Here is a 25,370-nt window from a genome sequence, read left to right as displayed (position 1 = left end):
GATACAACTTTGATTGCGTTTTCCCACAAAATTGAAATTTTGAAATACTTCGTTATATTATTAAGCGATATGTTACGCCGCCTTGGCTAAATTTTTCGTAAGTCTCACCTGTAAAAACGCATCGCACAAAAATGGCCATTGTTTAGTTCTATTTTTTTTTTACACCACTACAAACAACACAATAATTCCCCTGGCGATGCTTTGCTTAGTATTGCCTAGGTGCAGGACTTAAAAGGCAGCCCTCGCTTTGATGCGCGATTGTTCCTAATGGATGACTGCACTATATACCTAACATACAGATATATGTACATATGTATGTACGTATGCATGCGTGTATATATTTTTAGAATGTCGCTTTATAGGAATTTTTATTTTTGAAATAATTTATTAATGCCGCAGAGTTTTGCGTTGTATTCTGGCAATAAAATTCGTCGAGTTGAGCATATGTATGTATGTATGTATGTGATGTGTACGTATTTAGATATGAATGTGGGTGTTGTTTTTACTCATGTGTGCGTGATTGTGACAATTTAGGTTATTTTTAATCTTAATTAAGAAAGTGAGGACGACACGCCATATAGCTTAGATAGCATTTATTTAAGAAACTGTGAAATTCATACATTCCCGATTCACACACTTTTTTATTTATTTCGAAAAGCATTAGTTTATATGTATTTACCTTTTATTTCTTTAGGTAATCCGTACACATACACATCCGCATGTACATACATACGTACCATATGCGTGTGTACTTATGTACATATATGCATATGCTTAATTACATATGTATGTATGTATTTAGAAGTACAAACAAGCGCACAGTATTTCTAGTCATTCATTATTTGTTTAACTGATTATCACTTGTCTTATTTAATTACAATTCAAAAACACCTTTTGTATGTATGTAGAATGTATGTATGTATGTACATATTATGTACGTTTGTATAGGGGAATTCCCTTGAAGCTTTCGAAGTCGTTTTTTTATGAATGAAACCGGATTTTGTCTACTATGTTGCATGCGATGATGTACATAAAATGTTCAGCGGTGACCCATCGGTCATCGCAGAAAAAAATAAAAACGACTGCAATTTTTTATTTCAATGAAACTTGTACTACTTGCAAAAAAACTCCAGACACCAATATATAAGAGCATGTCAGACGTGGCAATATGACCAACTTTTCCACGCAATTCGCTATCAAAATGAGAAAGAGAAATTTTATTTCGATGTGGGCACAGCCAGAAGGACCTTTCTGTCACATTTCCGAAATCAGTTTCTGAAATAAAAGTTGCAAGATGTGACTGCAATTGAAAGAGCGAAACCCGATTTCAAAAACATATTTCAACTTGCTCGTGCTGCACCAGCAACTTTTATTTCTGCTGCAAGTGCATAATTTTGAATAAACTAACAGAAATGATTTTAACTAATTACTTTTTTGGAAATTAATTGTTCAGTTATGAATAATAAATTAGGTAATATTCAAAGTAAAAATTACGTTTATTATAATAAACAGAAATAAAGATCAACCGGCAAAGTGGCTCACGGTTGCATTTTAGTAAAGTAAAAGTAAAGTCAGGTTCGCGAAGTGCGCCTATTCAAGTGAAGCGTAGTGCACATATGTGCATACATACATACATACATACATATTCGTATGAAAATGAGCAAAAACAAAACGCCGGTAGTTTGCAAAACGTCAAAGATAGATACTCCTTTAAAATCGGCTGCGAAATGAAAGATTGAAAAAAAAAACAGAAAGGCCACAGAAAATAAAGAGGCAAATTATCCACGCTTAGCTGAGACACACAACAAAATTCTGCTGGGGCGAAAGAGGCACAAGAGATGTGCCATCCATGCTTTAGTTTAATGCGGACTGCTTTTTTCTCATCCCATTTCGGCGATGCACCCAAATATTGCTGCTCCGCTTCGTTCATTCTGTGGAAACTTGCATCGGTTTATACATACATACATACATATGAATGCATATACATAGGTATGCACATATTTATGTATGTATGTATATTTATCCGCTTGTATGTATGTACATATGTTTGCTTATGTAAATATGCAATTTCATTCCATCTGTTGATTCTACAGCATTCGCATTTTCTCGTTCGCCTTTTTTTTTTGGGGCATATTCGCTTGGCGTTACGAATTAATTTGCACTCTATTTTGTCGTCCAAGTGCTTTCATATTGTTGACCGCCAAATGAAATTTGTGCATTTGCTTCGCTTTTGAATTGTGAAAGATAAATAAAAATTATAAATAATGAAGTGAAAATGATTTGATCATAGCGGAATCATAAAGCACAGACGCTTTAAAATGACCTTTGATTCAAGACGAATTGTGGCAGTTGCAGTTTAGAATTGGACAGAAAAGGAAAATTGGGTGCTTTTGCATATACACCTACATACATACATATATATGTATGTATGTTCGTAGGTTTGTTTAAAAAACATAAAGACACTTAATGTACTAATTAAATAATAACATAAATGATGTGGAAAAGACAAAAAAAAAACCTATTCTCACCCGGGTGTCGGTAATTAAAAAACATAAGTAGTAATTCTGTAATTTAATTGTGTGAAAATTTTCACAAAGTACCGCAAGCGAACCGATTATTGTAATCGATCTCGACGAGCTCATTTAAACAAAATTTACTTAAGGCGAGTATAGGTTCAAACTTGGTAGAAATGTCCACATACAAAAGATATAAAAGCTTAATATGTAGAAGAAAATGTTTGTCCTTTCACATTTTCAAATACTCTGCAGTCTAGCTATGTCCTTAATATTATAGAAGTGGTGTCATTTCCATTGAAAATATAGAAACCCCTGGCAGCATTCAATTTTATTTTTCGCAAACAATTTACGCTACCAATTTTAAGGTCGCAACTCTAGATTAGGCGCGTATTTCGCTGCTGCAAGGTTGCTATTTATGCAAGCTTACATCCATGCAATAAATCGTGAATACCTCTACTGACCTTTATTTGCGTACACGCACTTAGTATGTATTTATGTGCATATCTTTATAAATATTCTGTAATTGCCATTTGCTAGCCGGTTTTTTTTTTGTCGGCGCAAAACTGTAGGTCCCTCCCCTTTGTGTGACAACATCGCAAATGGGAGGAGAAGCTCGGCCAAACGCTAACGTGCAAGCGCCAATCTGTTATTATTATTATTATTATAAAAGACGATAATTTCAACATCTTTAAAAAGGATTTTTAGAATTATTACAATTCATATTTTGTGCCGCCATTGCGAGCGAATACCATCACTTGGTAAGACTCAGATTCGAGCCACATCCGACGAAAAACGATAATTATTTTTATAGAAAGCAATATTAAATATTTTAAAACCATTTAGCCAAACTTTTTGTAGCATCGGGAATGCAAAACTGATGGAATATTTTCAATAACTAAAAGAAATTAGCTAAAAAGGAGTGTAGTGAAACTTAATAAAAAAAAAAAAAACTAAAAAACATTCAACAGCCTAGCCAAATAAAATTCACGCTGTGAAAATTGTAAAAAATACATAAATTTATATAAATAAATATGTACCTATGCATTCATATATGTATTTATATATGTACGTATGTTTTTAAACAGAACATGATGTCATACTACATAGTACATCATGGTAAACACATCGGCGTAGTCAGAATGAAATTTAGGGGGAGTACTATTTTTTATATATAGGCAAATTCTAGCGTTGCGAACGTTACGTTCAACGTTACGTTTTAACTTGTTTGCCGACAAAAATATTATAAGTTTACATTTTTTGTGGTATAAGGGAAGTTTTATAGCAGTACTTATGAGAGAACAAAATAATGGAAATTTTAATTTGAGTTAATGTCGGTATATTTGCCTTCGCAATTTATGTTCGGACGTTATTGAAAAATGAAGTGATTTTGATATGACCATCAAAGTCAACAGATTTGCGCAAATTGTCATGCATGGAGAGCACAATCTACAAAAATACTCTAAAGAGAAAATAATGATGTTTACAAAATGTAATATAAAAGCAAACTAAAGGTTGGATTAACTTTAAAACAATTGTATATGTGCTTTCGGGACGTTACGTTACGGACGTTACTCTTTTTTCCGTTGAAAAAAAAAATGTTTTTTTTTTTAAGCGATATTGTTGGATTTTATTAAAAGACAAGAAATAAGAGGGGCAAATCAAATTTCTCAAATAAATGTGAAAAGAAATATGAAATAAGAATATGTTGTACTATACCTTTTTTGACAAAAAAATGAGAGAATTCAAATTGCATGCTTTTTTGGCGATTTTGGTTGACTATTTCTCGGATTCGCCTATATACAGGGAAAAATTGAAAGTTAGGGGGGTTCGAGCCTCCTTCCTGCCTCTACCTGGCTACACCCATGGATATACATGTAGTATATATCTAATAAATCCTATATCTACATACATACAAACATTTTCGCACAAGTTATTCAAAAGTGTATTATTTCAAAATTTGTCATTTTTGGTATTATGATATAGAAATGTTTTCCCTTTCAATTAACACGAGGTCGGAAATGTATGTACTTGAAGAACGTACGTTTGTAATTCGTGTGCACATGTGCATAAATAAAGCTCTGTAAATGCTTAAGCAAATATGTAATTCGTCCAGTAGAAATTTTACACATAGTTAAAGTGTTTTTGCCAATATGTATTAGCAGACAACACTGAATTATAATTGTAGTAAATACTTAGATATTTCATAAATTTCATTTTTTTTTTGCTCCACCCTAACATATTTAGAGGGCAAGAATCGCCTTTTGAATTGCCTAGTCACAAATTCGCCTTTCTACCCCGCATACAAGTAACCGTTTTTAGCGAAAAGAGCCACCAAGCAAGTCGGTAAATTAATTAGTTTGGTCACGTATACGCCCAGCACACCCATAATTCCTGTGTTCGTCAGCTCCTTCCGCCATTTGGCAGCCGGCAACAGCAGTAATGAATATTTTTGTATGTATCTAATATGTGTTAATTAATTTTACGAAAATCCTCGTCAGTCATCGTTTTTTTTCATTACAACAGGAAAGTTGAAGAGACCAGCAAAATTCAAACAAAATCGCTCATAAAATGTAAGAATTGAATCAATGTTATATACATCGAATTTTTAACCGACTCCAAAAAAAGGAGGAGGTTATCAATTCGCTGGAATATTTTTTTTTTTGTTGTATGGTGCCACATAACTTTGGACGACGTTCGCCGATTTCTATAATTCTGTTTTTAGAAGATAGGTGGTACCTCAGAGGTGGTCCCATGCTAATTTGCTTTAGATACGATCATTGAATCATGCAGAAATTAACGGTACTCGTAAATTTGAATATGAGAATCGAAGTCGGGTTTGTTTTTTTTGCTTAAAAAATACTTGTTGTGCTTAACTTTTCTCAAAACGCTCCACGAATTAACACATTCAATCAATATGCCATGTCCAAATAAATTTATAAACAAGTACAGAAGTGGGCTATAAATAAGGATCAAAGATTAGTAGAAATGTGAGATGATGTCTCTCAATTATTGATAGCTAGTTCTCATTAACGGCGGGCGTAGCTCAAAATGGACATCGATCGATTTTTACTTTTTTTTTTTTTTTTTTTTAAATTAGTAATGTGCGTCCATTACACAGGTTTAATTCAGAATTCGTACAAATTTCGAAAGATGCGCTCATTTCAACGCGCAGGGTTTTATTGCATTTGGTTTCTACATAAGTATCTACTTAGTATTGGCGAATACTTGGGTCAAGTCAAGATCGAACAGCTGCGAAGATATTTAACGAAATTCAAGTCTTAATTGTTCTGTACGTCAGTACAAATTTGCATCTAGTGTTTTGTTGATGTTTGAACATGAGGTCAAAGCATTGCTATATTTACATATGAATCAGCACATACATACATATGTACAAATGTACATATATTTACATACGTGAATACTAAGGCAGAAAGTACGAATGCATAAATGCAAACAACAACGAAAATACAAGTAACTTTTAAGCACAAAATAAAACCGACTTCAATGCTTATATACAAATTTAGGAGTTCCATTAATTTTGTCATGATCCAATGATTGGAACTAAATTAAATTAGTATGGGATTACGCGATGAATTATCGCATTTCCCATGAAAAAATATTATCGAAAACGGTTCACGTATTCTAAAGTATCCAGTGACATACATAAAAAAATATGCCGATAATTTGATAACCTTCCTCCTTTTTTTTGAGGTCGGTTAAAAACCTTTAAATGCTACCTCAATCATATTTAAATGTTCTTAAAAATTGTTTGTGCTTGTATATCATCTCCCACCGCAATGATTCCCTCATTTCGCATAAATAAAGAAGCACAACGGCAACAATACGCATACATACATACATATATGTAAAAGATTTTGCGCTTAAGTTATCATAAGTAGCAAAAGATTAGTAGCAATAAAATATTATGAACATTGCTGCACACGAGAGAAGAATTTAGTAAAATTTATAGGCACAAATTAAACTGAATAATTAAACGCATGCCAACTTGCATACCTATGTAGATATATTAGGGATATTCACGATCCGGTGCATACTGTCTAGCATGGTGCATAGATAGCACGACTGGCTAATTTTGTTGTTGTTTGAACACATGAAACAATAACAATCATGCTATTTATGCTATCTATGCACCATGCTAGACAGTATGCACCGGCGCGTGAATACCACTATTGTATCTATGTACATACATATGTACCAAAATGTGTGCATGTTCATTTATATCATTCACATACAGCACTTTGTCACTCAATCTATAACCACCCGACTACATTCGATCGAACCGCTTTAGAATGATCCCAACTAATTAATTATAATTATTTCGCGTTCTGTCGAGATTTGAAATGGTACACAGATGACAACATACACGCAGGCACATACTAATATTTACGTACATATACATAGGAAATAGGTATCCGTTGAAAGCTATTTACAAATGTTTTGCATGAAAACATATTAAAACATTTTCGCTTAAATGAAAAAAGTGTTAATTTATTTATTTATTTGGCGGCCGCCGTTGTCAAGTGGTTAGAGGTAGAGTGGTACCTGGTCTGCGCAACATAAAAAAAAAACTTTTTTTCTAATAACGGTCGCCCCTCGGCAGGCAATGGCGAACCTCCGAGTGTATTCTGCCATTAAAAACGGCAATAAATAGCTGAGTGTGCAGAGGAGGGAACTACTATTGGTTAGCTTTCAAGATGTCCTTGGTTTGACTGCCGTCAGACGCAACACATTAAAATTATATAAAAAGTATTTATAAAAATTGAAATGATTGCTGAATCTAAAATTTATTTTTTTTTGCTTGGTTTTCCGTAACTATGAAAAAGCTGCAGTGAAGTGCAGAATGAAATCGTTTTGAACGAAAAGTTGAATCTGTATCCGTTTCACTTTTCTGTACATACATACGTTTCAGGTGCGCACTTTAGTAAGAGAATGGATCCGAAATGCGACCGAAACGCAATCGAAAAACCAATGAATTGGCTAGCTGGGGTTCTGGTTTAATTTGATAATACTAGTTCTAATAATATGTATGTATATACATTTAGGAATTTATGTTATTTATGTTTCTCATATTGTGGGTGCCTACATTTGCCTGGTTATCAGGTTATCTGGTTGAAAATTATTATTCTATAAGGACAATTTATCTAAGCGCGTAAATGCGTCGGCACCACGTAAGCCTCGTAAACTTACTTAATTTTGTATAAACTTTTTTTTACTATTTCTACTAAATACCATTAAATCAAAAAAATATTAGTTTTCGTCAATAATATCGAAACTAATAGGTTTAATCGATAAAAAATTGTCCAACGTAAACTAACATAGTACATACAGAAATTATTTATTAGACTGCATATTTATGTATTCTTGTTATTTAAAATACACTCTCTTGCATTTTCAGATTAAATATTGTTGACGTTTGAAACTACTTTCAAAATACTGTTCTGCTAATGGCTTCCCATAGATGCAAAAATGGTTCAATTTAACACAGAAAATGTTAAAGCGGAAAATGGCATCAGTGCTGGTATGATTGGAGACGGTTGTAAAATGACCAATGCCTCCAACACGCCTACTCCATCGCCCTCGCGAACACCAAACAAGGCGCGACAGTTGTCAGTGATGGACGAAGAAGAAGGCGCTACTGGTAAGTGAAAATAGACGATTGACCGCCAAATAAGAACGGAGCATAAAAATGCTAAAATTTCATCGTGGTGATGCGGTTGAGTTTCCGTTCAAAACGTCATTTGAGCCCCAAGCACGAGTGCTTATACTCAGTGACAAGGCGAATTTATACAAGGTGGTGCTACTGGCGAATTCAGATTTTCGCTGCGGTACTTCCTAATGTCAAAATGATGTGTTTGTTGTAAACAAAGCGAATTCATATTACAACAAACACATTATTTTGACATTAAGAAGTACCGCGGCGAAAATCTAAATTCGCCAGTAACACCACCTTGTAAAAATTCGCCTTGCTCATCTCGACATCTCGTGCGTTTATTGAATTTTTACAGCTCACTCAGTCAAGTAAAATGGGCATACGTTTTTTTTTTAATAATTTTTTTTCGCTATTTTCGCCTGAGTGTGTGTTCGCATCCGATGTTTACTCCCCAACTTACAAACGCAAAATGATTCGTGTCAAGTGTGACGATAGACAGACGGCTGCGTTAACTCATTAAACACGAAAGCCAAAGAGGAGGGTACAAGTTTGATCAGATCTACTGCTTCATTAATCCGGATTAACGTTGCCGTCTGTCTATGCTATAAAACATTCTCTGCATAAAATCAAATGTTTCATCCAGAATGCTAAAAGTAGCGCAATTTCTCACGAAAATATTCAAACTTACGGCTATTGTGATTGGGACTACATTCTGAGCAATTTGGCAAAATATAGAATCCAAAGCAGTACCCTGTAAGTGACAATTGATACACTCTAAGTCATTGCTTTGTTAAATTCAATATTTACTTATGTTGTACAAAGTATGAATTCGAATAAAATTCATTCAATTCACGACTTGAACTTACTGGTACGTACATACAAATATGTAGAGTCCGACCGATTAATCGGCGTCGGCATCGGTAGCGGCCGTTTTTGGCCGATTCTTAGCCGATTCTTTTTACTTCTTCCGCAATTTTAACAAATGTTCCATCAAAATTTTAAACTGTTTAATCAGATTTTTTTGAGTACGCAGTCTTTTAAATTTTAGTATAATAAAGTGCAAGTTTAAAGTAGCTAGGTAAGTGTGGATTTTTGACAATTGTTTGTTCACTCATTTTCTTCCAAACAAAATATGTTCGAAAATTTTTTCGTATGGAGAAAATCCGCAACAACTTCGACAAAAAAATTTCCAAAAATCAATAGTAAGTCCTAGGTACTTAAAATTTGCACTTCATTGAAATAAAATTGAATGGGCTACAAAACTGCATACTCAGAATGTTTAAAGAAAAAGTTTGAAATTTTTACTAACTTGGTTTTTGTTAGATAACGAGCTACACTTTCATAAACAAATAAGCAAGATTAAATAAACGAAAGGGAAATAGCCAAAGATTGCTAAAATATCGTTCCTGTAAGTATTGTTACGATTATCCTTGAATTAATATTTTCACTGGGTTGTTAAATTGTTTACGTTACAAAAATACTTTTATCATTTAATATCTACGGTTACTGTTTATTAACAAATTGTATTCAATGCATTTATAGTCAGCAGAATCTGCATATTTTTACTACTATGAGTATAACTAAGAAATGTGATTTCGAATGAACAATTTTTTTTTAACATTGAATAAGTAAAAGACCACGGAACAAAGTATTGCAATGATATGTATGCATAGGCGTACTGTTAATACATATTTATGTATGTACATACACACACTCTTGAATGATTGTTTGCTTTGTAATGTTATTTTTTTGTGTTTTTCGTTTGTTATTATAAAAGTTTATCAAAAACATTTGTACTTGAATGAATTTATATTCAGGTATTTTTTTTTAAAGAATCGGCATCGGCATCGGCCGATTCTTTGCCCTAAGGCCGATTCTTTGCCCTAAGGCCGATTTTCTGGCATCGGCATCGACATCGGCCAAAATCGGGGGGAATCGGTCGGACTCTACATATAAATATGTACTGTGGTGCTAGCACATATTTATGTACACGGGAATATCGCAGGAAAATTGTTTGCGCATGTTGTGTCGCTAAATCCAATCAACAGGTTGATGCTGCAGGCGTCGCTTAATATTCAACGATGAACACATCAACACAATTACTTAATCAAAAAGGAAACAATAATAGCATGTGAGAATTGTGCGCCGAGCAGTGTGAATATAAGCTCATATCGCTCATTTACTTCAATAGTGTCATAACTCAAAAAAGCAAAACTCGCGACGAACGGCTTTAAAGTTTTGCATTCACATACATACATATATTCCCATAGTAAAAATTAAACATATTTTGTTCTGGAGAGATATTGGTGTTCGACAAAATAAGAATAAGAGGTAGCGGCAATTCCTGCGTACTCAACTCAAAATTTATATTTATTGGATTATGACCAGGGTGAGGATTTTAAGGCATTTGTATATTTTGTCTGCTTGGTCGTATCTGTAAACAAATTAAAGAATCACACATTTCATATCTTCCTTGATTAAAAGTATAAATTTTAAGTTTACCTTTTTTCTTTTATAGTCTTTTTTTACTTTATAGTCAAATATTTGCTTAAATGCCTAAGGCCGCTTGTTACAATTCCTTGAAAATCCACGGCTATATAGAAGAATTGGGGGAAACATATTTTTGACCGATGTGGAATAAAAGTAAAACACGACCAAAAATACCACAACCTATTACTTAATTGTTAAATAACGACGAATCGAACGAGCTTTTAAGTGGAGTTTAGTGTCGGTAGATGTTGAGATGAGCCTTAGTTCCTTCAAATCAATGCTTCGCGATAATCTCATGAGGCTGTGGCGTAAAAATTTTAAAATGCACTTAGTGGCATTGTGCTACTATGGTAGCACAGCCGAGTAATCATAGTCGACTTATGTATTTTGACAAGTTTTAAAATATTATTTTTGCTGTTATTTAATTTTGGTTAGTGTTTTATAAAAATATGGTTAATTCTTTAACAATATCCGTGTGAATACAAGTTTAAAGGTACATAGTGCCACATGATTGGGCATTTGCCCAAAATTTGGTGCAAATTGTATCCCAATTGTGGGAATATCCAAATATTTTTCTTTATCCCAATCACGAAAAATAATTTGTTCAAATTTTTCAATAGAAGATCGCTGTATTGTACCAATCTTGTGACTACAAAAAAAAAATTGTCCTCCCAATTTTTATATATGTATATTGTACTAATATTCCAATATAAAAATGTACAAATGTACTAATCCAGTGACACTGCCTTAAAACTTTGTGCAATATTAAAAAAAAAAAACAAATTTTTGTAAAACTTTCGAGCTTAGAATTCCTTGAAGGATTCTAAGTATGCAGTGGTGTAGCCCATTCAATTCTAATAGAATAAAGTACAAGTTTCAAATGGCTACCGGGTTGACTTTTTAGAATTAAAAAAAAAGCACAAAGTTGGAAACTTCGATTTACACGGGGTTCGTTAAAGAATGAACTATATTTTTATACCTTTCATGAGCATGAAATGGTATTATAACTTTGGTCCGATGTTTGTAAGTACCAGAACAAAAAGAGATAGACCCATGAAAATGTATACTTATATGATCAGAACGTCGAGCTGAGTTGATTTAGCCATGTCCGTCTGTCCGTCTGTCCGTCTGTCTGTCTGTTTGTATGCAATCTAGTCTCTCAGTTTTCGAGATATCCGGATCAAATTTGGTAGGTGGGTGTATTTTTGTAATGTATTAATCATTTGTCGGAACCGGAAGAATCGGACCACTATAACATATAGCTCCCATACAACTGATTGTTCAGATATGAGATTTTTCATTATAACTTCTCCGTTTATGCAGCTACGAACATGAAATTTTGCAATACTTGCAACCATTATCAACAAAATACTTACAGTGAAAATTACAAAGATCGGGTCACTATAACCTATAGCTCCCATACAACTGATTGTTCAGATATAAAATTTTGCGTTATAATTCCTCCATTTATATAGCTAGGAACATGAAATTTCGCGCTATTTTCACTCATTATCAACAGAAGACTTACAGCGAAAATAACAAAGATCGGGTCACTATAACCTGCAGCCCCCATACAACTGATTGTTCAGATATGAGGTCTTTTATCATAACTCCTCCATATATGCAGCTAGGAACATGAAATTTCGCACCATTTTCACTCATTATTAACAGAATACTTACAGTGAAAATAACAAGGATCGGATGACTACAACATATATATTCCATACATCAGATTGTTCAGATATGGCATTTTACTGTAAAACTCCTTTATTTGAACAGCTAAAACCGATAAATTTCGTAAGATATTTTATAAATAATAATACAAAGTCTACTGAGAAAATCGTCAAAATCTATGCTGTATAAGCTTTATCTCCTATAGCACTGATTGTTAAGATACCAGTTTTTGCCATATATCTCCTTTATGTACGAAACTAAACCTAATAAATTGTGTTACCGGTTTACATACCGATCACATAGCGGTGAAAATCACTTAGATTGGTGTCATATAAAGTATATCTTCCATACCTCTGATTGTTTAGATGCGATTTTTTATATAAGTATGTAACTCCTCTATCGATGTATGCAGATGTATTCAAAAGCAGTAATCTGTCAAAGTAAAATTTGCAGATGTTCATGAAAGGTATGAAGCCTTCGGCATAGCCGAAGACAGCGCTGCTCTTACTTGTTATAAAAAAAAAATAACCAAAATTAAATAACAACCAAAATTTGTTTTTGTTAATTTGTGGCCTTATAACAATTATATTCAGAAATTTTTATTTAACTTGAGGCCGTTGCTTTTCCGCAATAAGTTTTTCATTAAAAACGGCCTCAAGCTCAATAAAAATTGTTGAATATAACAACCAACTTAATATGTCAGAACTTGGCAAAAAGTGGTGCGGCTATAATTTTTTGACCACTGTATGTATTTTTTTATAGATTCAATTGGACATGCCAATTGAACATAAAAGCTATGTATAACAAAATTAAAAATAAATGCCTTTTTTTGACTTTTTTCTAGTTTTTAGTGCCTGACCCTGATTATGACACTATTGAAGCGATATGCACGTATGTATGTATGTAGCTACATATGTAAATATCGCACATTTGCTGCAAGAGTGTCATAATCCAAAAAAGAAATAAAAATTTAGTAAAGCATGCTGAAATTACCGCTACCTGTTATACTATGTTGTGTAAAAATTGCATAGCTGTAACGATTAGTGGCTCACTAAAATAAAATATGTATGTATTTATTTTTACTTTGGGTGTATGTACTACATATATGTGTATTCAAAACTTCAAAGCCGTTTTTCTCGAGTTTTTGATTTTTAGGATTAGGGGCAGCAAATGTGCGATATGTACATATGTAGTTATGCACATACATAGATGTGTATATCTGTGTTTAATTATGTTTTTGTTTAACAGGGTATGTGTTTATTGAAATGTGCTAATACACACACATATTTTAATAAGTTAATGTAAACACGAATTCCTTAAAATTGTAATTTCGCCAAAAAGCCTACGCTATTTACACAAGTACGCCTATACACAGTGGAAGTGGCTTTTGTCGTTATTGTGCCTGCAGGCTCAAGCTTCATTCCACTAACGATTGTTAAACACTGTTCTCGTACAATACACTTTCATATGGACGCAATCGCACATAATGTCCTTGATTTGACCACTCTAATATTGTTTTGCTTGCATTTGGTTGGGTCAACTTTAGAGGACCAATGTCGCTATATTCGAATTACTTTCACCACACCAAATACATACATACATACATACGTCTATTGTAAAATTTTATAATGAAAGCTATTCAATTTACATCAATATTCTATCCACGCAATCAGGAACAGACCAGACCCATCAAGTTTCCCATTTAAGCGCTTTTTAATCGATTTCAATTGTGTTAACCTTTTTGCAATCGTTCCACACCCACTCAATGAAGCAACCACCCACCCTGCAGGGAAATCGCGGACTAGTGATTCACATTTCTAGTTCCGTACTAGATTCAAAAACGAACCAGTCCGATAGTAACTAGATCCGCACCAAGCCAAAATCAGCGAAATTTTAAAACTTTTAAAAAACTATTTTATTTCACTTTTTCATCTATATCTAAGGTGACGAATTTAGAACTGGTTCGGAACTATAGAAAAACGAAAGCAGAACGAACTAGATCTTATCTTTCGAATTTAGAACTAGTTCGGAACTATCGAAAAAGGGATGCAGAGGGGAGCTTGTTTACTTTACATAGATATGTGTTTGGTGACTTTTGTGTTCAAATGCACTTCCATTCTGCGCTTCGCAGATGCTTTTTCATAGCTTTTTAACATCCTGCGATCTTCTGGAATCTAACCAATAACAGCACGCAGCTCTGCAAACTCCAAAGCAGACAGTCAAAGGTGTGTAAACGTGCATTTCTTACAATCATTCAAACAAATTTTATTTCAAATTGAAAACATAATATTATTTCTTTGAAAATAAATTAAAAACGCACACACGGAAGAACCAAAAAGATTGAAGCGTCTGTCGATTTTAGAACTTCGGAACTTTCGCATACTATAGGGATGTAGTGGAGGGCAATTGACACTTCCTAGGACATCGCCATGTTAAATTCGCCAGTTGTTTGCATGCAAAAGAGATTTATCGCGAACCAGTGCTGTGTTTTAGAAGCGCGCCAATTCAGAACTAGAGATTTTCCCCACAGGGCATATCGAAGTGTATGCATGTATGAATGTATGTATATGTCAGTGGCGGATACAAGGGAGGGGCGATCGGCGAACGGTCCCTTTGCGAGAAACAGTGTAAAAAAATCGCGTTTTTTTTTAAATATTTGATAAGCTCTAGCAAAGAAAGAAAAGGTGATGGAAACTTCCAACTTCGGCTTAAATTAAAGCCAGAGCTCTCGCCTAATGTCTGTGAAAGTACTATCCCAGCACCTTGACCTGAGGGTCACTTATAGTCATTTATTGAACAATAAAAAAATACTGGAAAATTATGCTACTGAAAAACAAATTTTGTCAAAATCAGATTTTTCTGTACAATAAGTGACCTTAGGGTCAAGGTGCAGGGATGGTATTCGTAGGGATTGTTGTCGAAATTTCAGGCCTTAATATAAGCCTAAGTGGAAGGTTCTATCATCTTTTGTTTAATTGCGGTAGGTATTCAAACTTCGCCAAAATCAGTTTTTGCTGTTCAATAAATGGCTATAAGTGACCATCAAGTCAAGGTGCAGGAATGACATTTTTCAAAGATAGTAATCGAGAGTACTAGCTTTAATTTAAGCGTAAATGGAAGGTTATATCACTTTTCGTTCCTGAGCTAGAGCTTCTCAAATATTCCAAAAATGCGATTTTCTAACACTGACCTCGTTTTTATCAAAATCTGAAGCTGATGGAAACGTTATACTTACCCATTCGTTACCAGCACAAAAGAGTCTACCAAAGATAGATTTAACATTTTTTTTCTTTTTCTACTTCCGCGTATTAGCAAATTTTTAGGAATTTTTAAATAATGGAATAAAGTCACCGATACTAAAATCAATTTTTCTCGTAAACGGCCTGTTCGCCGATTTTGGTATTGACAGAAAAATTTTCCTAGAATTCCACAGAGTCACATCCGACAAGAAAATCCGGGGTTAGAAAAGTTTTGATTCAAACTTATTTCAAGCACACCGTGATATGTACATATCTAGGCATGCTCTGTAAGGCATTATTTGTTCGCTTCTCTGGATTCTGTTTGTTTATTCATACGTTCTCCTTTCGTTCGAAGGTAATGCTGCGGGTAAGGGCTTACCGCCAATGACATGCCCATGTTAAAAAAATGCCTTCTTGAAGGGGAAAGGTAAGCGATTCCATTTTAATTGCTGTGGTCATCGTGTTTTTTGCTGGGTATGTACGTGCATATATACATAGAAGAGGCTATAGTTGCTTACTGATAAATACTTTTTTTTTTGTATTGGTAATTCATTCGCTTACCTTACATCTGCAAAAGACCTGGATTTGTACGAGTACTCACATATGTACTATGTATCTTGTAAGCAAGTGCGAATGTTTTATAAAAGGATGTGTTGAAATATATTGACATATTTATACTTAACATACATACATATGTATGTAGTCGCCTTTATTGCTGTTGTGGCAGATCTTATTTTGCGTAAATTACCATTTACATCAATAGCAATTAAATTATAATTAACTATATGAGTTCTTGATGATAGAAAATAATTAATTTTTAAAAGTATTAGACCGTAGATTCTGGTAAATTTTTTATACTAGCGCATACAAACCTTTTAAAATTATATTAATGTATGTATGTTGGCAGCTCAAATCTATATGTATTTGTACAAGTATTTAAGTGCTGAAGTCGCCATTTCAGTTAAGTGTCACTAAAACTATTAAGAAACCAGTGCAAATTGTAGAAATAAAACTGACAAAAGGAAAATGGAAACACTGTTGCAGGCGTTGCGTTTAAAAACCATGAAATCCAGCTGTGTTCACTTGGCCTTGGCTGCGAGTCTGTTGATAGTGAAAAACATACATACATACATATGTATTGTACGTCCCACACCTGGCATCCAGGGACACGTTACGTGCAAACTACCCACGCCTTAGTGGCTGCAAGAATGAAATGATCGGAGTGTTGTATTAGTTAAAAAACCGGTTGTTTACGCGAAATTTCTGAAATGAAATTTTTCACTTTAACTATTCCTGTTACACCAAGAATTAAAGTTTAAAGATGAACTAGTAATTTTTAAGCAAAACACAAAACCGACTTCAATTCTCATATAAAAATTTAAGATTATCGTTAATTTCTTCATGATCCAATGATCGGATTTAAACCAAATTAGTATGGGTGGGACCATTTTTTCTTAAAAAAAGAATTATAGAAATCGGTTGACATGGTCCAAAGTTATGCGGTAACATACATACAACACAAAAAAAAAAAAAGTATTTCGACGAACTGATAACCTCCTCCTTTTTTGGAAGTCGGTTTAAAAAAAAAAAATATTCCGACGAATTGATAACCTTTTCCTTTTTGTGAAGTCGGTTAAAAAACTTAAAAAATTAAAAAGGCTGGGCGCTGTCATGGAACTTTTCGTCATGTAACTGTTTCGCTGCATTTGGTGCGTTTGAGGACAAACACAACCAGTTCGGTCGGCTTATGACCGCAATTCTTTCTATAAATTTCAGTACCAGTCATTCATGCAGCGAAAAAGTTGCCTAGCCTAAATTAACCGTCGAAAACAATGTGAATGAAACTTATATCGAAAGATGAAACTTACAAAAATAATTTCTCACCTAAATTACGTGAAACCGCCTGTATGAAAATTGCTTTTAATTGAAAATTAAATGTGGCCTAACCTAACACGTCTGACCCATTTATTAGTCACCAATTCAATTTACAAACATACAGCGGCTTACTTACTTTCTTTAGTACGTATATGTGTATAGATAATTCAATTAAGTTTTTAATTTGGTTTTTAAAGTGGCTATCTGCAAACCACGTTCATAGCCTCTAAAAGGTCCAGTTGCACTCACACAAATGGCGACGAGCAGACAGCCATAAAAAGAAAAGATGGTTAAGATACAAGAAAAAGGATAAAGGTTTTTTCTTATTTATTCCATTAATTTTGCACTGATGCGGGCTGTTAGATAATTTCCGTGTGGAATAAGGGAAAGTCGTCCATGACCAAACTTCATTTGCTGTAGGCGAAGAGTGAAGCAAAACAACAAATTACATACAAGTCAACTACAGCATAAAGAGGTTAGTTGAGCTTAGATATTAATAGACCAGATAGTACTTATTGCATCTTTGATGCTTGGCTAATAGTTTTTTCTTAGAAGACACAAGAAAAAATAATTTTTCACTTAAATTGCTGCTGAAAGCGGCAGTAAAAATGCATCGGCAAAACAGGAGCAATGAGGACCTACCCTGCTGTACTGAGCATCCTAAGCGCTTCCGACTTGAAAATCGGAAGTATGATGGCTCACATGAAGGTCTTAATGAAAATGCATGATGCAATAGTTCCAAAACTAGAAAATTTGTGGTACTCAATGCAGGGAGCCCATACACAAGCCTAATAAGGAAGTTTGGTTCACGGATGGATCTAAAGTGGAAAATGCAAAAAACCGGTGCAGGCATATGTGGGCCGAACTTAAAATAATCTATACCAATAATCATCTTTCAAGCGGCAGAGAAGGATTTAGAAGAGGCTCATCTTCGAAATATATCGGAATAATGACGAGGCGAGTGGGGTGAGGACTGGTTCATGGTGCCTACCTAATTATTTTTTAGCTTTTAGTAGATTATCAGGCCGCTGTGGTGTAGTGGTAAGCAGTGCGCGATTTCACTCATCAACACCTGGGTTCAAGCCCTGGTCAAAGCAACATCGCAAAAAATATAGAAAAAGGTTTTTTCTTAACAGCGGTCGTCCCTCGGCAGGCAATGGCAAACCTCCGAGTGTATTTCTGCCATGAAAAACTGCTTCTCATAAAAATACAATCGCCGTTCGGAGTCGGCGTAAAACTGTAGGTCCCTCCGCTTTGTGTGACAACATCAAGGCGCACGCCACAAGTCGGAGGGGAAGCTCGGCCAAACACTAACATATGTGTAAGCGCCAATCTAAAAAAAAAGAAAAAAAAGTAGATTATCAGCATCTTTATTATATTTCTTTACAATAGAACCGTTTCAATAAGTTTGTTTACTTACTTTATTTTCAAGTCTTTGCTTTATTAGTAAGTTACTTAATTTTCCACCCTAATGCCTAAGATTTAAATTTTTACCTTAACTGTGGGGGAAGAATGTGGTTACCGCTAAAGACGTTTTATTTTTGGCCACCCTAACACCACGCAAATCTTCTTGGATTCTAAGTTGACATGTCCTTCGTTTTCATTAGATACCTTGATTTCAGTCTTATATATCTGCCTAAATTCATTTACTAAATATGACCCAAACAACAAAAAGGCAAGCTACATAAAACCGCTTAAAAACACATTTCAGCTGTGCTGCAGGTTAGCTCTCGAATATTTGTGCAGTAAAGCAAAGCATCATAAGTTTTAAAAACAAATTGCTCATCCAGCATAGCAACAGAATATTTGTTTAGTGTATTTTTCAGTTTGTCAAACACTGTTTGTTACTGCAGTGGATTTTAATTTCATTTTCCCAAAGTTAAAAGTAAAAATGGAGAATTCAGGAACCATAAGAAACCTATTTTCATCTAACACTGGACCCTATCTACAATCTACACTACACTTTTGTTCTGGGTATACTTCGATTTTTTTTTGTTTTGTTTTGTAGCACCGCGTTATATCCCCGGATTACTGATGTACTTAGTATTTTTAAGAAGTGCTGGTATTTTAAAAATACCTTTTATGGATAAGATAAAGATTTATCGAGTTTAGTTGGATTAAAAATTAATATTCACTAAACAAAAAATTAAATTGAAAAACGTAACCTCAAATATTTAGAAAATCTCGGAAAGGAACTGATGTGCAAATCATACTTTGGATGGGCATATAATGAGTGTGATGCAGTCAGCTATAACAACAGTAGAAACCAACAAAGGAATATTATACAAAGCAGCAACACAAAAGCAAATATTGTTACTGTCTTTCTATTGTAGACCTTTGCTGTTGTCCCAACTTCATTTACATGTTGCAAGTGTTAGAATACATACATACATACATATGTACAATGTACATAGATAGCCTTCGGTGAAATAATAAAACTGCTTCTAAATACTAGAGAATGAATAAACGGTACAAGGGAAGAATGGCAATAGTAAATGACTTAAAAGATAATGAGGTCTGTACTAAGTATTTAGAATGCAATAGAATGCGTGCGGGTTAACTCCTTTGTGGAAATGTCACCATCAAGCAAATATCCAATGAGCTACGAAGGACTTAGTTTTTGACCCACACATACAAGTTACATCCCACATGACAAAAAGCTTGATATCTAAAATCAGTATAAATATTTCAAGATAAAGTAATTTTTTAACTTGTTATTTTAATATACATAATTAAGAATTATGATGCATTCAAACACACTTACGGTCATACAAAGTGCTGACTAGAATAGCTTTTCAGTATCGTTACCTTCTAAACTTGTTGGTTTATGTACTGAAATTTGATTTTGGAGGACTATCTCAACTTGCCTAAATGCTAATATGATATTTATTTAATGTAAATTCATTAAATTTGTAGGCTTTTTTCTTGGCCGTAATTGTATATTTTTTTCGGCAATGCCTTTTATACATATCCACAGCTGAGTGGAGGATCGCCCTATCTCAGCAAACGGTTGAAAACGCCCTACCTCAGCGGCCGATATATTGAGTTCATATTGAGATGGGGCGTTTTCGAAGCGGCACCCGAGATAGGAAGATCTTCCACTCAGCTGACGATATTCTGTTAGTTTTCTTTCAAATATATCACAGTACGAAAATGAATTCAAAGCCTATAACTTGAAAAATACGAGATTTGTTGGCATCTTTAGCAAATCACTGTAAGCACTTTCTTTGTATCTAATTTAAAAAGTTGTTTTTGCTTCCGTAAAACTTAAAAGTTCTAAACAGGGGTTTGTTAGAGGAATTTTCGATTCAATTGTGAAGTTAAAATTAACATCAATGATGACAGTTAAGTCTCGGACAAGTTCTAACATCAGAAATTAATTTTTGTGGAAATGCGAGAAAGCACTATTTGAATACATATAAGCTTTCGATATGTACGTGCATATACATACATACATACTGTAATTGAGGCGGGGCGTATACGTAACTAACAAATCTAAAGCCTCCCAGCAAAAGACACGATTACCACAGAAACGAAAGTGGAAACGAGCTAGGCGATGGAAATCGTTTACATTTTCGCTTCAAGAAGGCATTATTTTAACATGGGAATGTCATTGGCGGTAAGCCCTTACCCGCAGCATTACCTTCGAACGAAGGGAGAACGCATGGATAAAGAGAATCCAGAGAAGCGAACAACGAATGCCTTACTATATGGGAAACTAATGTAGAATGCCTAGATAAGTAAATACATACTTATTTATATTAAATTGAAAACAGAAAATACAGATTGTCTTAAAAGATTAAAATTAATTAAAATTTGTATAAATCAGTTTTTATACATACATACATATGTATGCATTTAGGTATTTAGATTTTACTTAAAAATCGGTATGTACATACATGCATATTTAATTAAGCTTAAAATTGTACTTCCTCACTCTTGTACCACACTTCATTGACTGACTTCAACTTCGCTGCAAATTGAAAATGGCAAAAATGATTTTTATGCGAGACAAATTTCCACAGAAAGTAACGGCAGAAAAAGAATTTTTGGATATCCATTTTATTCTTCAGCTGACTACGATGCTGCATTCTACTTTGCAGGGAATGAAACCGAAACCCAAACCGAAACCGTAACCGTTTAAAACCGTCTCGTTTTTCAAAACCGAAACCGAAACCGTAACCGTTATCTTGACCTGAAAAGGAACGAAACCGAAACCATTTCAATCACAGGTTTCAATCGGTTTCCAGAAATTTACAAAAATAATAAATAAAAATTTCTTTGAAATAAATGATTTATTTAACCAAAATCAGCAACATTTTGCTAAAATTCTTGTTAAGTAGTAAATAAGTATGGCAAGGTAACTTTTCGCAAAAATCTGCTGATGACTTTGTTGTTGTGAATCGATAATCGATTAATTATATTTAAGTAGTTTCTTTCGCGTACGCAATGCGAGATCCCGCGTGTGCCCAAAATAGCCCAGAAATCATGCCTGTACTCAACAAAATGGGTAATAGAGAGCGAAAATTCGAGCGTATTCGATCGTTAGTGTATTCTTCTTCCTGCCCTAAACAGCCCGAAATTTTCTCCGAGTAAAAATGGATAAAGTGTCAAAGTGCATATCAGCTGTATTGTGTTTACATGTTGCCTGCATTTACTTGGTGCTTTTAAGGAAAAGTGAATGGCCTGTTGATGTATTTTCAATCTATGTACTTAAAATCAAATTTGTGAAACCAAAATTCAATTTCCAAGTGTTTGCATTTAATACCATGTTCTGACCGACAACCAAAACATTTTTCCTTCATTTTCTTTTCATTTACAACCTTTAACTTTCATTCTTATTTTGCTTTGGCCAGGCAATTAACAATTAATCCGAAATGGCGTATTAAAGATGATAAAATATGACTTCCACTTCGATAAATAATCGAAAAAAACTAGTGAAGACACCGATTGGAATGAGTGGAAAGTGAGTTTTCAAGTAGTTTTCAGCGAAAACTGGTTTTCGTTTAACAGATTTTATATGGACGAAAACACAAGTTTTAGGTCGAAAACCAGTTTTAGCAACGAAAACATGTTTCCGATGTCGGTCAGAACATGGTATAAGTGACAAAAACAAGAACAACGTGAATCAGCTGTTTCTCGACTTGTGGGCACGAAATGTGGGTTTTTGCGTTTCCGTACTTCTGAACTTTGTTCCATTTTTGAAAGAAAATGTTTCTCTTATTCTCTAATTACCAAATCCGGTCCGGATTGTTAGGGAAAGAACCTAATGTTGATATTATCAGTGACTGTAATTTTCGATTTTCTTTCCTCAACGTTTAAGACATTGTGATTTAAATAATATCAACAAAATTTCTGTGAAAAACCGAAACCGGAACGAAACCGAAACCAAAACCGAAATAAATTTTGAAGAACGAAACCAAAACCGAAACCGAAACACTTGGCAAAACCGAAACCCAAACCGGAACGTTATTTTGAATCGGTTTCATTCCTTGCTACTTTGCATTCCCCGAAATGAAGCAAGGAAGCGAAATAAAAAAAAAATATTGTAGGACATTCTATTTTGCATTCCCTAAAATGAAGCAAAGAAGCGAAACAAATAAAATATTGTAGAACATACTGCTTTGCATTCCCTGAAATGAAGCAAAGAAGCGAAATAAATAAAATATTGTAGGACATTCTACTTTGCATTACCGGCAATGCCTAAAAGAAGCGAAAAAATTCGAAGGCATTATAACGCTATAACGCTATGCCTTCTAGAACACGTTACCACTAAAAGCGATTACCGATTTTTTGCTGTGGGCTATTTCAAAGATACTTATGAGTGTGTACTCAATATGGTTCATACTACAACAAAAAATATAAAAATATAATTTCTAAACTTTGTGCAAAACTCACTTTTTAATCAGATTTTTTAAAATTTTTTTGAGTATTCAATTTTGTAAATTTTAGTATAATAATGTGCAAGTTTGAAGTAGCTAGAAGTTATTGTTGATTTTCGGAATTTTTTTCATATCTTTTCATCCTTATAAAAACAAAATCGAAAATATTTTGCATCGAAAAAATGCGAAACACCTTCAGCAAAAAAAAATCTCAAAAATGAAAGCGAGTTTTTAGCAACTTCAGCTTGTAGATTCTAAAACAACTGGTTAAAAGTTGAAAATTTATTAAATTTTCCTAAATTTTGCACAAAGTTTTGAAGTTTAGATATGTTTTTTTTTTGTAGCCATGAACCATATTTTTATAAAAAACTAAAAAAAAATAACAAAAAAATAAAAAGTGTTGCATAACAATAATATACAAGTAATTTTTAGCAAAAAAAACCAACTTCAATTCTCCTGCCTTTCCGATGCAAAGAATTATCGAAATCGGTTGACGTGGTCCAAAGTTATGCGGTAACATACATAAAAAAAAAAAAATATTCCGACGAACTGATAACCTCCTCCTTTTTTGGAAGTCGGTTAATAATAGTTTGGCGCTTACACATACATATGTTAGTGTTTGGCCGAGCTTCTCCTCCGCATGCATTGTGAAAAACTCTGTGCCAATACTTTTTGCCATGAATGAATGTATGTGTGCGGTGTATAGTACATATAAATATGTAATAGATTTTTTTCTTTTGAATATTATAAAATAATTACTTATTATACGTAGTACATTACATATATATGTAGCTTTGGACTATGAACTCATGAATGGGTGTTACTTTGGTTGCTGTTTATTTTTGTATACTATTTATTTTCACTCTGCGTTGAGTGGGGAATTTCAAATTGGTTCTTATGGGAATAAAAAATTGAAAAACAACAAACAAACAGCTGTGCATGAGCCCGCTATACCACTACATAAATATGCAGGCTTTATATCTTATTTTAGAGCTTACCTAAAATTAGGAGAAGTGAGAGTGAAAAAAAAATGTGAAAAAGGTATGATGACCTTTCATCGATTTTTGTTGGATTAAAGCTCATAAAGTGTTAATGGATTGCGTAATGCATGAATGGAAATGAGAGTAGACGTAAAAAAAATACGCGCTTTGGAAAGGGATGTTGTCAAAACCAATCGATACTATTTAAATATTTAAATTACAGGGTATATTGAAGGCAAACTCCTTGCACGTGTTGTCTACTTGTTAAGTCTGTACTAATTTTAGTTCAATGTCAAATAAATAAACGCCGGAATCGATAAAATAAAATTTGTTTATTTAATCAAAGTAAGGGTCGTGGTTGTAAATTGTATTAAGTATTATATATTATGTAGTTTGAATGCAAAAAGTCAAAATTAAAAAAAAAATCCTTTACATGAAATATTTTCTGATAGCAAAACTCTAATTGGTTCGGTGCGAATATACTAAAATTGATATTTGCTTCTTTGTTCTAAAGTATTTTCTGATTATTTCCCTTGCTCCTACGGCATTAATTGAGCAGAAACACTGACTCCCGCAAACGAAAATAGATATGAAATGAAATGATTAATTTGTACTTAAACCCAATTCGTCTCCCTCTTCCCCAAGGTCGGAGCGATTAAAAACTTAATAGGAAATCAAGGACTTATTCTCAAAAGTCTTAAAAACATTGTAGTCATTTAAAAACCAATAATAATATTTTGGCGCTTACACTTTTAATAAGCAAATAAAAAAAACAACTCAGTGCGTGTAGTCCCTACGCGCGGAAGAAGTGAAACTTAATGGAGGAAATGCCAGAAAGAAAGAAATTTGTGATATACATACGCATGTACTTATTTTCTAATATACAAAAAACATATTTTGTATAACCAACTGCAAAGTTTAATTATTATTTGTGCCTAAGATATCTACAATATTAACTAGTCGATTTTGGTAATTAAAGTAAGATATTAAATGTTTTATTTCAATATTATTAATATTTCTGGAAAAGACCGCATCATTGGTGG

General features: G+C 33.7%; 4 protein-coding genes across 5 annotated transcripts in view; 3 read left to right on the top strand and 1 right to left on the bottom strand.

Annotated features, from left to right (window-relative positions):
- LOC118739670 overlaps window positions 1-25,370 on the top strand; it is a 339,105-nt gene that overhangs the window by 254,574 nt on the left and 59,161 nt on the right. The window lies entirely within an intron of this gene.
- Window positions 1-25,370, bottom strand: part of LOC118739680 (short transmembrane mitochondrial protein 1-like) — a 397,003-nt gene that overhangs the window by 341,887 nt on the left and 29,746 nt on the right. The window lies entirely within an intron of this gene.
- The window catches only part of LOC118739672 (ER membrane protein complex subunit 4-like), a 394,927-nt gene that overhangs the window by 342,384 nt on the left and 27,173 nt on the right, over window positions 1-25,370 (top strand). The gene's annotated exons all lie outside the window — the stretch shown is intronic.
- The window catches only part of LOC118739660 (adenylate cyclase type 2-like), a 53,917-nt gene that overhangs the window by 1,977 nt on the left and 26,570 nt on the right, over window positions 1-25,370 (top strand). The window contains exon 2 of the mRNA XM_036471110.1: window positions 7,933-8,175. Within this exon, the coding sequence (XP_036327003.1) occupies window positions 8,004-8,175 (172 nt within the window). The 5' untranslated portion in view covers window positions 7,933-8,003. The remainder of the gene's footprint in view (window positions 1-7,932; window positions 8,176-25,370) is intronic.

The sequence above is a fragment of the Rhagoletis pomonella genome, unplaced genomic scaffold (assembly GCF_013731165.1).
Source record: "Rhagoletis pomonella isolate Grant_MI unplaced genomic scaffold, Rhpom_1.0 Rhpom_scaffold_00005, whole genome shotgun sequence".
In the NCBI taxonomy this organism is placed as follows: domain Eukaryota; kingdom Metazoa; phylum Arthropoda; class Insecta; order Diptera; family Tephritidae; genus Rhagoletis; species Rhagoletis pomonella.
Note: the sequence above shows the minus strand (reverse complement) of the source record. Positions and strands in the feature narration are given on the sequence as shown.